The 13,377-nt window shown below is 41.8% G+C and overlaps 1 protein-coding gene across 1 annotated transcript; it reads left to right on the forward strand.

Moving 5' to 3' along the window:
• Nucleotides 1-3,393: 3,393 nt before the first annotated feature.
• LOC147619766 (nuclear pore complex protein NUP93A-like) lies at nt 3,394-13,086 on the forward strand. Its single transcript, XM_086772764.1, has 11 exons — nt 3,394-3,485; nt 3,945-4,016; nt 4,445-4,455; nt 4,609-4,799; nt 5,207-5,266; nt 6,002-6,091; nt 6,523-6,786; nt 12,085-12,180; nt 12,347-12,481; nt 12,569-12,622; nt 12,709-13,086. Exons 1-11 carry the CDS (start codon nt 3,394-3,396, stop codon nt 13,069-13,071), a joined length of 1,428 nt encoding a protein of 475 aa, XP_086628890.1. The 3' UTR covers nt 13,072-13,086.
• Nucleotides 13,087-13,377: the final 291 nt, after the last annotated feature.

Consider the following 13,377-nt stretch of genomic DNA (forward strand, 5'->3'; position numbering starts at 1 on the left):
AAACATAACTGGTTTGTCTAGAAATAGGTCATCCAAGTGATTTAGAACATACCATAAAGCATGGTCAAACGAAATAGTTCTAGAATCACAAGGTGCTTTTGGATACAAAAACTTATAAGCACATTTTATGTATGGACTGTAAATATTCCATATGGTTTTAGAGTAATATTCTACACTAGCCTTAGTGAAAGCTATGGTGTCCTTTGTTCTCCCATAGATCCCTACTGGTGATGAACACTTGGCAAGGTTGAGAAGACTCATGGAGAAGGGAGATTTTAAGAGTTCACCCCTTTCCAAACATTGTATACCCTTTAGCATATGAGTCTTGCATTCTTCGAGTATGTAGATGCAAGAAGATTTGAAAGAAACACCCAAGTTTTTGCCTAAATTGGTGCCAAAACACCTTTGTTAGCTAAATTCCAAATCCGATGCACTATGCCAACCCAACTTTACCTCAATCTATCGAGGAGGTCAAAAAGGGTAAACCTTAGACACCTTTGGAACCAACTCTAGAAGCCTTGAGTCCATCATGGTACTACACATGTCTGTCTAGAAAGCCTTGATTACCTCCAATGTATCTAGGTCCCTACCAAATATGTTGCCAATGGGGCTGGTAGAATAGGTGTTGCTAGACTAGTCAAAAAGTAGGTTCCAACACACAAAGCTTTTTGAGAAAATTAGAAAGATCTACCCTAGAAGCCACAAAAGTAGTAAGATATATGTGGTAGGCTTTTGTAAGAACCAGAATATGTGATAACAAATCAGAGATAGCTAGGTTACCATCCTCTTGGCTCTTATCAAGAGTAGCAAGGATTTTTACCCAATCATTAAAGGATAAAAGCTGAAGAATAGATCCTATAGGGAAAGACGTAGGGGGTTGATAGAAGAAAGGATCTTCCTTTGGGCATCTTCGTCCTTAATGCAAGCCAACACATGCTAACATGCTTTGGAATGGTGTGTGTCTCAACCCCCCTAGAATAAAGGCAAAATCTATACCACAAAAAAGGTAAGCATCAGATCATCATCTTAGCTACCCAAAAAATCAAGAAATGCAATAGGAGATGAAAAAGTGAAGTGAAAAGACAATTGTGAGAAGATGCTTGTGACTTCCTAAAACCAACCAACAAATTTTACATACTATTTGCTGTGAGTCACAATCCACACCAAAGGATCAACCACTCCCTAAAACCTATTAGCCAAAGAGCATGGTGATAGTGAGGGCTAGATGATCCTATAAACTAAAGGGATCAAGAATGGTAGGCCTGGATCACCTAAAAGGTTCTCCCCGTATAATAGCAACTAGTGTGTGTGTCTTTATACTAAACATAATATAATAATCCATACACAAATAGAAACATCTACTTGAAAAACACTACCACCTTGATTCAAAGAATATGGTTGCGTGACCCATGAAACAACTATGGAGTTACATAAATCATGTTTTGAAATTACATGATGAAAAATCTCATCACAAAGTATTTTTAGTGAATCGCAATAATAGCATTTTGATAAAACTAGCAAGCATTGAGAAGACAGGTCTTCTTACCTGCATTCATACAAACAGACAAACAAACAATTAGTCTAGAGATACGTAGATATGTATTGCAGGTGTCAAGGGATCTAACCACCTATCATAGTTGTCACCCAACCCTTATTAGTTAAACTCAAAAGCCCAAAATAGGTATTTATCATACCCAAATCATATTATAACAGCCACCTATCTATATGGTACCATGTAAAAATGTGTCCCTAATTTTTTTTTGTGAGATGAAAACATATAATGTTTTATTGTACTTTTTTCATAAATAGGCTACTAGTCACCACTTCTAGTAGCATTCACCAATATTTGGATTGAAACGAATTTGAAAGGAGAAATTCATCACCATATCCAATCTCTAGAAAAGTATTTGAAATTGACCAAAAAAACATTTTAAAGCTAAATTCTGATTACATAAGTAAACAATGGTGTTATCATCTTCAATTAATATTATAATCAATTCATTTTTATCAAAGGTTACCAAAATCAAATTTCAAACAAAATTTTAAAAGCCAATCTTAAATATATAAATTTAATAATGATTTCTAAGAGGTGTTGTAGTGAATTAATCATCAATTTAGAGTAATGAGAGTAAACAATTTTACTCAGACAAAGATTTCAGCAAGCATTCATCTTTATACTGAAAAGATTTTAAATGTATTGAATACACGAAAAAAACCAAGATTTTACTTTTAGTGAACAGAAGGTAGACCGTCATAGAAAGTCAGAAAAGTTGCAGTAGAGTTAAGATAACCTTAGACTTGCCTAGAGTAACCAGTAAATCATAAGCTATAGTATCTAGATGAACATTGTGAACCAATATGACATATGCCATACTTGCCTTTTAAAAAATAACCAAAGGTGAAAATCCAAAGAAGGATACCTACAGTCTATTACATTGAACCCTCTATAGTCAAATTACATATATAGTGACAAGGCAAAGTCCAAAACTACAGACCATGTATGATACAAACCATGCAAAGACCAAAAGTTCACAAGTAAACCATTTAGATCCAAACTCTTACACATAGGTGAGCAGTACCAATTGCTCACCAAAAGTTCAGAAGTAAACCATTTAGATCCAAACTTTTACACATAGGTGAGAAATACCAACCATTTAGATCTAAACTCTTACACATAGGTGAGAAGTACCAACTGTTGTAGGAAGTAAATAGCATATAGTAGGTATACTATATGAAAACCAATTTAGCAAAATCGTAGTTGCCAACACACCAATGCATATGCTCAAAAAAATAGTTACAAGTGACTAAAATTCAATGAGCCATCTGCCTAGTTATGAGAAAAACATCACTTAGACCCATAGTCTTACATATGTGTAGTAACCACTATTGTGGTAGGTAAAGTCAACAGCATACAATATATGAAAAATAAGGGACTACCATAGATAAATAGTCCATACCTTAGAATAGACCAGAACTGGTCAATGGCCAAGAAATTCCAACAATAACTGGTTGAAATAAACCTAAATCCAAATCCATTATGCAGTAAGCAATCCACAAAGCAATATGGTAGCTTGTACATGCACTATGAGTATATGAGATATGACATGATCAATCAATTCATAGCAGCATATTGTACATAGTTAGTAAGGCCATAGAGTCCATCTTGTAAAAAACCTTACGGGTCTTTACAAAAAGAGCAAGAATGATAGGCTAGTTTCATACACTGTTTTACCATACGTTAGCAAACATTTGCTTCACCAATCATACAAGTATGATATGAACTATGCCGCCATCCACTACGACGGAAACCATCTAGGATAATGGGGGAAGTTGGTCGACTACTTTTGGGAGCTTTCCTACCGCTGGCCGGCTGTTTACAGCTCTAAGAAGCTGATGGTCAGGGCACTGAAAAAGGGAGAAGAGCTGGCCAATTTGAGGAGAAGGGATTTCCTACTGACTGGAGACCTTCAGGCTTATGTACTGCAGTTGGTCGATTTTTCCTGTGGTTGCTGAGAGCTGGTCGACTGCTGCAAACAGCCTTCGAGGCTGGTCAACTTGTTGTGTGAGCTAGACAGGAGGAAGATGAGGATGCAAGGCTGTCCCGGTGCTATGGACTGTCCATGGTTGTCCTACATGTGCTTTACGCTGGGAATGCTCTCGTGCTGAGGATCGTCATCAAATTCAACATATGTTTTTGTTTTGCTTTCATACTGTACTGTATTGGAAGAGATAGGTGTTAGCTAGTGAAGAATCCATGGGCACCCGTGAAGTTGTATATGGAAGCAGACTCCTTTTTGGTAATCTAACCATTGGGGGGGGCGGGGGGGCGGGAGGGTCTTCTGGCCCCTAGTGTGGTGTACTGTGCAGAGTTGTGATCTTTCTTTTATCTGTCATGCTTATGTGTTTATTCAGTTTTCATGATTGATAAGATTTCCGTGTTACAGCTGCCCTTCCGTTAAAGGTAATGCTGATGATGACGATGCCAGCTTGTCACCGTGCACACTGCAACCTGAAGGGTGTGCACGTGACATTCGGTGACACAGAGAAAGAGAAAATAGTGCTCCACCATTGGGTTCCAGTTGCCCTCCCTCCTCCCCTTCCCCCCTTTTCACTTGAATGGCCTCTTCTTGTCTTTTCTACTTCCTTGAACGGCTGTAAATAGGCTCATCCACCCTTGGTCTTCTCCCGTATGCTTTTTGTCTTCATTTTCTTGGCTTGCTAGATCTATTCACGTTTCCATGGATTGGCTGTCTAACCTGTTGAATGTAGTTGCTGTTGGGTTTAGTGCAGGGCAAATGGGGAAGGGAATTAGTAGATTTGACTGCGTATTACTGCTGAAGGGGGTGAGATTATTGCTGCTAAGGAGTGATGGTGTCATGAGACAAAACACAGAATGACAAAACATTGTTAGAAAATGTTATTGAGACTGGTTGGCTGAATGCAGATTAAAATCAAGTTTGTAATTATTGAATGATGTGAGAAAATCGATAGGGGCTGTTTATGGACAAAGCACAACCATTTTTTGTTTGTTGTGAACATGCCTCTGTTTCTGTCCACTTTGAGTTACAGCACAGAAAAGGTATTATTACCTTGTATTTTTTTTGTAAGGCATAATTTTAATCTTCAAGACGTTGCAATCCCTTCCAAAGCTTTTCCAAATCGCTGTGTATTTATTGCATCTAATAGCAAGTAGCTCTTCTAATTCAGATCACTATTTGGTGCACATTTGTAGATTGCTTGCACGAGAGGGCATCAATGCAGACCAGCTTACACGAGATTTGAATTCTTTTGAACTAAAGGTGGGTATTTCAAGGCCATTTGTGTTGGATTTTGATTTGCTCAGCTTGAGAGCTCTTAGTATTCTACACGATTGAGCAGGTTTCTCATCACAGCTTGAGGGAGTAGGAAGCAATTTGGGGGTGTAGAACTGAAGATGCGGATAATTGCTGTACTCGTAGCATTGACCACACAAATAATTTAAATGCTATCCAATTTCAATCATCTTGCCGTTATTTTTGATTCAACAATATGTGGAGTAGCAGTTTTTGGTTCTTAATGGTAATCCCAATATGAAGGATTTCTAGTGTATGTATGACTACAAGAGATGTACATCTTAAAATTTGCTAGAGTGCTAATGTATTCAAGTGTGCTTAAACCTTCTCTGTAGAGCCTGACAAGGTTTTTTAGGTGTTTGTTGTTTCTCCAGACAAGCTTTGAAGATGTTTTCCCTGTGGAGGCAACGACAGTGGAGGAGTATTTGCAGCAGGTAGCATGCTGTCCTGACTCCTTCCCTTGTCATGCTTAGCTTCAAAAGTTTCAGTTTTTACTTTAATCATGCAAGACCATAGTAGCTGTACACGACCTTAATAATCTTACCTGCACACCTGCACTTTTTCTGCATTGATGAATCCTGATGCATATTTGGCTCATTTTTGCAAGTCAGACGTACTTATTTAAAAGTGAAAGCTCACGTTTCTTTGCTTGCAATCCAGTGCAGGGTCTCATGGCCATGATTATATATTTTTGGTACACTTAACTCGTTCATTCTTGGGCATACCTCTGTAATTTGCCTTAGCTTGTCCTTGATGCTGCCACTTTGCCTTTTACTAACCTGTCCTGTCGCTGTCCGCATTTTGTTGCCCTTACTGGCCCCTTTTGGCCTTACCTGTCCAGCGCCTAGCCCTATGTGTCCCCTGCCCTTTCCTGTAGGGTTTTCAGGAATAGTTGACGGCGTTTTTTTTTTTTTTCCCCCTTTGTTGCTCTTCATTTTTCACTTAGGGGATCAGGGTTTAGGGCTTGGCACATGCATAACAATTATAAACTTTGGTATATCAAGACATTGCAGCAAAGGCTTTGTCAATCCTTGTGGAACTCACCTCCTGCTTTAAGTCCCTGAGCCAAGATTTTTCTTGCAAGAGCTTCATTGTATGTATTCCACCTGATGAAGGTATATTTGCCAGCTGCTTTGATTCCTCATGTATTCATCAAAATACTTTGGCAGGTACACGAAATGACTATGCTTTCTGCGATACAAGAAGCACAGAGAGATAATCTTCGAGCATTCAATGACTACATGATGAAGGAGCTTGAGGCAAGAGTCTCCATTTCTTACAACCAAAATTAATTTGAAGGGCTTTCAACATAATGCTCGCTATTATCTCTTCAAACATGATTCCTTCGTTTTCTTCCAATTTTGTCTGCAGTTCTTTGGGAATTTGAATTGTCTGATTAAGCATGTGCTGTAGCTGCATAATAAATGACAACTCTAATGTGTGAGCTAGAGGCTTATGAGCTCTCGAGCTTTAGTTAGCTGATTCTAGAGTGGGATTAGGGTCTTTCTCTGGACACAGAAGAATAGTGCCTTCTTATCTTGTGTGTGTGTGTCTGTCAAGGTAAAGTAGAGCTGGTTTTAGCCTCGTAGTTAATGTTGCTGAAACGTTGTTCAGAATTTCACTTTTTTGATGCAATTATAACGTAACATAAGTGAGCTTCTCTGATATCTGGATTTGCTTGTCCTTGCAGGATGAGTGGCAAAAGGAAAAACGCGACTTCTTGCACACTTTAAGCCGTTTACCACTGACTCCTGCTCGAAGTAATGGTGCCCCTTCCATTGGCACAAAGCAAAATTTGAGGAGCCAAATAGTGCCATTTGGCTCAAATTCTTCACCACAAGATACTCAAATACACGCCTCAGTGCATAACACCTTTCTTGAAAGGAAGGCTGCAGCATATGCTGGAGTTGTTGTAAAGCTGAATGCATCTAGAGAGCATGGCACCCCCTTTAATGTAAGTTAGCTCTCTTTTACAGCTTTTGAAGTTAAAGTCCCATTTTTTTCCTTCAAGAAAATATCCTTCTATTAATCACAATGAAAATGTATGCATAATGTAGAATACAACCCTTGATGAGGCAAATTGTCTGTCTTCCGAGGTGTGAAGAAGCCCAAAGAACAAGAGGAGGGAAGGGGCTCCCTCTCCTGCTGGCTGCTCTTGGTGGGAAGGTACATCGGGGGAGCAGGTGGAGAAAGCCACAGAGGGGCCTATACTTCCAAAGCACACCAAATATACCTGGTAGCAATGCTGATGATGAACTCCCACCTTTGGCATACACATGACCATGAGGTCCATTGGGGCATCAAGAATGTAGAGGCAGGGATATCCGAAATTCGCAAGTGAGTGAGTTTAAGAGCAAGACCGTCACCATCCCTCTGGTAAAGTAGAGCTGCTTCCACCTCTATAGCCCGAGTGGGTTTGGAGGTGAACAGACGGAGAGTCCTTCACTGAACCTGCTACACCTTTGGGCAATCCAAAGGCAGTGGCACTGTGACTCTTGGAGGATGCCACAACAACTGCATGAAACTTGAAACCAACTATCCTTCCCCGTTGTTGGGGATGGCCATAGTTGCGAGACATTTCAAAAACCGCCTTTTAAAAACGTTTCATACAAACTGGGGAAGTTTCATATACAGTTCATACAAGGGGGGGAGTGTATAGGTCAGAAATATGCTAGATTTGGCTTTTTTGTACTTGGCACAGCCTGCAGAATGTATAAACATACACAACAAGCATATCTTTAGCATTTACAACATGTGAAAATAACAAGGTTTGAGAGCTGCCAGCTGGGCCTTGGCAGCTAAGGGTTCAACCTTGGCAATTGCTCAAGACAGGTGATAGAAGATAAATTCATGAACTATGATTCATATTCCAGATGTGCTCTCAAACTAGCCAAACTTAAAGAAAAAGTGTTGAAGAAAACTCCAAGGAACTTCAAAAAAAGTGCTGAAAAAAACTTGAAAAAAATGCTTGAAACGTTTCAAAGTTGCGTACAGGTACCCTAAGGTATGGAACACGTTTTTTGGCAACTATGGCCTGGATGTCCCAAGGAGTCCTTCTCGGAGAGTGACCAATTTGGATGTAGCTGGCCTTAGTTGTCACCAACTACAAAAGCCACAGGGGGGGAGTCCTCTTGGATGCTGAAAATTGCCATCGTGTGTCCTCCTCCTCTTGGGTCCGGTAGAAGTTTGTAATGGTTGGCTGGCGAGGGAGGGGTTGAGGTGACTATGGCTGAAGCCCTCTCTCAAGTAAGCGTACCAAGGACTGCAGGGCAAGCCTCAGGTACCCGTGCGGATCATGTGACTGATGGGATGGAGGTATGTGACTGTCTGGAAGAGTGCATCCACTACCATCGGGGCTGCAACAAACTCTGCCTGGATTATCTGGATTCTGGTGTGGGACTGATAGTTTGCTGTGGATCATATGTGAGAACATCATGACTTGGGGCCTCTCAACTCACTGCCAATCCTCATCAGATAAATCTGCCCCCTAAAGGCGGCTCCATACATCGAGGCTGGTGTGACGAGGGTGTCAAAAAGCCAACCCTTCGTCGTGGGCTCCTCACAATGTGCCTAGAAGCATTGCTGCGCAAGTAAGCTCAAGGTTGCATATCTCTGTCTCACTGTGGCATGTGCTTCGAGAAGCATGGTGAAGCGTGGGTCATTGAAAATGACACCAAGGTAGACATAGGATGAGACTGTTAGTATCTCTTTTCGTATTGTGTGTGTCCGTGTGTGTGTCTCCGCCCATGTGTGAACGGTCACTTATCCACTTATCTTATCCTAGTGTGTGCCATGTGGCATATTTTTATTAGTTGTGTATTTGCCTATGTGCAAAGAAGACAAGTCATCTCTGCCCATAAAAGAGCCCCATTGTACTCACTTTTTATTTGATTCAAGCAACAACGTACATTGAGCTCACACGGTGTACTCTCTTAGCTGAGTGATGGAGTATCCTAATTAGAGATGCTTAGGCTTTTTCCTCCTTGAGCTACACCGACATAGAGAGAGGCTTCTACAAGTGTAGAGCTAGAGATCCCAGCCACAGATCGCCGGCTTCTTTAGGCCTAGCAGCAAGCCACATCCCCCTCCCCATGTATCATCTACCTCCCGTCGAGGGCTCACACTACAAAGAGCCTCGGAGATCAAAGCTGCCAGGAGACCGTGACTACCTGCACGCAGATCACCACTACTCCATCAGGCCTAGTCTACCCAGATCCAAGCACGATACGGCAGAGCTATGGAGGAAAGAGTCCAGAGGCTGCACGAGGGCGCAACAGATGTGAGAGTCCTCCTTGCCCCATGCCCCATGTATAATGTACTACACCCCACCATCTCCACTGGGTGGAATTAGTAGTATAACACCCATCATGATTGTACATCTATAGCATCCTAGACAGTGACTGCATATGACTAGGATTAGCTTTTCATTTCAGTTTTTCTTTCCATCATACTCAAGACATGGACTTGTTGTATACAGATTTGTCTCATAGGCCAATCTGGCCTTCCATAGACGTTAATATATCTTTTCTTTTTTTTCTTTCGTTTTCTCTCTCTCTCTCTCTCTCTCTCTCTCTCTCTCTCTCTCTCGTAGAGTTCACCTTTGGTCCAACAGAGACAATCTCCATATGATCCCCCAGTATGTGAAGCTCAATTTGGATGTGAAGGGGCAGGAGGTATTGAAAACCTTGGTTTTCCAAGGTTAACAGTGAGGTCCCGTTAAGTGCAAAAATCTTGGAAGGCATCCAAATGTCACTGAAGCCCCTTAATTGAAAGGGGAGTTGCACATGGACATGATTTTCCCTTGCAGCCGTCTGTTGGCAAGTTCCAAGGGCGTGTTTGGACCAAGAGGGCAACACCAAAAGACTTCAAAAACTTGTAAATCAAAGAAAAATTGAAAGCAAATGAAACCTGAAATTTGGGCAAAATTGTCGTATTGTAGAGGGTTTTGAGGGTTTTTGAAACTGTTCCGAAGTATCGAGGTTTCAAAAGTTAGAAATAGGTTTTTTTGTGACTATGGTTCAACTTTCACTCCAATAGTGTTGGAAATCTTGTACAATGTACCTTGTGGGGATCTCACTTGTCCGTTGATGGACTCATAGAGGGCAATGATGTTCCAAGGCATGTGAGATGGGACTTCTATCTCTTGTAGACAGTGTAGGAGGCGGGCTTAGAGAATAGTATCAAAAGCTTTGTGGAAATCCGTAGAGCAGTAGTAAATCTTCTGATGTGGTGCTCTGTAACTATTTGGCCTTCCTAGCACTCTATTCACATGATGGAACCTTGCCTGGACACTGGACTGGTGGAAGAAGGCGTGGGGACAAGGACCATAAGGTTTGTACATGGAAAAGCATTGCACAGCTGGACCAATATAGGGCTTCAACCAAGAAGCATGAAAAACATTATGCATAGTCCAACTGTCAGGAAGCTTAGGCTTCATAGAGATATCATTTATCTTTTTAATGATAGGAAAGGGTCCGAAGCTGCGAAAGGATAGTTTTGGACAATGTTTGCTCACTTGCTTCAGTCTTTGCTTCATAATCTGAAGATATACCCAGTCCTCTTCTTTAAAGTTGACGTCTCTTCTTGATTTGTTGGCTTGTCTGGTGTATGCTTCATGTGCTTTGGCAAGGCGTTCTTTGACAGACTCAATGATCTCTGAAAATGTTTCGGTGGTCTTGTTGGCCTCCAAGGAAGGTGATACCATTCTTGTCAGAAGTGACGAGGATATTATAGACGAGCAACAACGGGACGTGGTAGACGAAGCCGAAGTGATTGAGCTTGAACAGATTCTCCTCCACAGGTGGAAGCATGTATCCGGTCAAAGACAGACAATTCTACACGAAGTTTCGAGACCAAGGTACCCATGAAGCGGTATGGCTCGATGAAGAGTTCTTCCCCAAGCACCCCTAGCTCTCCTGGCAAACTACTTGGAAGCAACGAACTTGCCGCTAAGCTAAGCAGGAGGGAATGTAACATGCACCCTACACTGGAGTGCTATGTGACACAATGGCTCTACATTAGTGCATCATTCATCAGTAGGATTTACCTTTTTAGCAATATCTTGTTGTATGCCGTGATCCCATCGTGAGCCCAAGTTCAAGACACAGGCACGAGCTACACAGGTCAGTCTCCACAGCCATAGAGAGTTTGCATGTGTCAATCCTCTTACCCACTTGGAGAATTCATCAGTTAGTGCATGTAGAAGTCTAGCCATAGCAGTAGGTTTGCATTAGTTGCATATAGACAAGCCTATGGGCCAGGCCATGGCATGGCCAGCCCATACAAGGCAGCATCTAGGCCATAACGGAGCCTGGGCAGCTAGTCGGCAGCCTATATTTCCCGAATTCCCCAAAATTTTTTCCTCCTCCCCCCTGCCGCCCTCCCTCTCTCCCTCCCTCTTCCCCCTTCTCAAATTGGACCTAACAGAATGATTTTCCTTTCGAAGATTATTGTCTTATAGGATTTGCATGCATTTTAAATCATTATGCAAACAAGGTGGTGTATGGAAATACTGAACATACTGTGTTTTTCCAGTGCTTACCATACACACTGTACCTTTACATGATGTGTGAGCCATTTTTGCTGCAGCTGCTGTGCTGTCACACCCGTGTCTCTCTAGCCTAAGAAGAGTCTAGGTGGTACGAAGAGGCTTCTTTAAGATATGGGGAGGCTCCTTATCACACACAACGGCTAGTCGTCGTGTTTTGTCCCACCCTGCGGCCCCTGCCCCTCAATGGCGACCTTGTGATGGTATGTGCTATTAGCTTATGGAACTGGGGTTGAGGGTGCATCATTGATGCCATTACGGTTCCAGATGTGTCCTTTCTAGCACTAGAAAGAATGGAGATGGCTCAGTTTCTTGGTCAGTGGGGGTTTGAATACCTTAGTTAAGTGCCAATACAAATGTGCTTGATTGTTTCTATGATATGGTTGAGAAAGGTGGCAGCATGAACAGTGGTCTTGTGGTACACTTCTCTCCTTTTACAAACCTCTGTTTTTTGTATGGTGTGCCATTTCGTAGGAAGAATCAACAATCTTGCTTAAGAATTGAAACCATTGGGCCTTTTGCTGTTCATCAGGCAGCTTAATTTACCTTTAAAAAAAAAGAAACATGTTACATTATACAGTTATATGCTTTTGTCCTAGACAACCAACTCTGGCTTGTCTAATCAATCTTGTGTAATTAGACGAGGCCCTCTTCTCTATTATTCAATCAGCACTTGCACATCTCTAAATCATAAGCTGTCTTCAGGCAGCAGCTGCATTCAGGGAAGCATGTGAAAGTGTGGCAGAGGATGCACAGAGTCCAAAATCAGTTACTATGCGGAAAATTTGGCACCTCATACAGGTTAGGAGCAAGAGTCATGTTGATGGTTTCTGAACCGTGAGCTCTCATTGATGCACGTAATTTTGAAATGCTGTAGATGGCAAGCCTTTGGCTGTGATGCTTTGTTTTTGTGCATGGACCTTGGTTTGTAGTTGATTCTCATGTTAGCTTGCTACTCTTGTTTCAGTGTCTACTTTCAGAGGATGTTGACAGGTCTGGAAGTATGACGAGGAAAATGCAACTGATAATCGGTGCTAGGCATCACCTGGAAGGAGGTCATGAAAAATACATTCGCGATACTATACAAAGTCACCCAGCACAGGTTAATTTTTTTGTGGAATAGGTTGTTTTCAACTTCTGCTGAAGTGTTTGTGAGACAAGCATTGTTTGAATATATTATCGGTCACAGGCAGCACTTGGAGGTTCTACTGGTAACCTGCAACTGATTCGAGCCTTTTTGCGGGTATGAACATCTCTATCTGAGAGGTTTGATGTATGTAAGGACGGCTGTGGCAGGGAAGCATCAATCCCATTGTGTTGTGCTTGTAGGTGCGCTTGAGAGATCATGGTGTGCTAGACTTTGATGCACATCAGCTAAGGAGGCAGCCACCTGTTGACACTACATGGCACCAGGTAATGAAGACCCTGATAAAACTAGGCATTGAATCCGATATGAAATACAGCACACTCGTCCACACAGCTTGTTCCCCCAAGCATACACACCATTGGGCTCTCTCGCCAATTTGGCTTAACCCACGAACTGAGCCTTCCTTTGGCTGCTTGCCTCATACTAGCACTCACACTTACAGCTTGGGAGTGATGATATGCGTCCTCATGCTACCATGTCTATTGCTATCCTTCGGACCACTTGTCCTCAAGCATTCCACTTCATCTTTTGGCCTCGATCTATAGATCCTTGCCCAAAGTATCTAATCATCGGCCTTGACCCACTTGATCCTTGGGAAATTCTGATTAGGGTTATGCGAGAGAGAGAGAGAGAGAGAGAGAGAGAGAGAGAGAATACTATTAACATTCACAAAAGCCCAAAGGGTCTATGAGACCAAAAGTGTTATAATGTGTCCATGAAGTGAAAGGATCATGGAAAACAAATGATGAAAAAACCCAATTAGAGCTGAGCGAAACAAACAACAGCCTTGTAAGTGCAAGTGGTACAATGCGACAATGATTCAATGTGAGGAGATCAAAGTGGGTCCTCAA

The sequence above is a fragment of the Cibotium barometz genome, chromosome 32, assembly GCF_041138505.1.
Source record: "Cibotium barometz isolate CiBa-2024 chromosome 32, ASM4113850v1, whole genome shotgun sequence".
Taxonomy (NCBI): domain Eukaryota; kingdom Viridiplantae; phylum Streptophyta; class Polypodiopsida; order Cyatheales; family Cibotiaceae; genus Cibotium; species Cibotium barometz.

Bases quoted from the DNA above. Each gene is read 5' to 3' on its own strand.
- LOC147619766 (XM_086772764.1), top strand. From the start codon at position 3,394: ATGGTCAGGGCACTGAAAAAGGGAGAAGAGCTGGCCAATTTGAGGAGA. The intron at 5,267-6,001 runs GTAGCATGCTGT...ATACTTTGGCAG, and splicing joins TGGAGGAGTATTTGCAGCAG to GTACACGAAATGACTATGCT. The intron at 12,482-12,568 runs GTTAATTTTTTT...TATCGGTCACAG, and splicing joins TACAAAGTCACCCAGCACAG to GCAGCACTTGGAGGTTCTAC.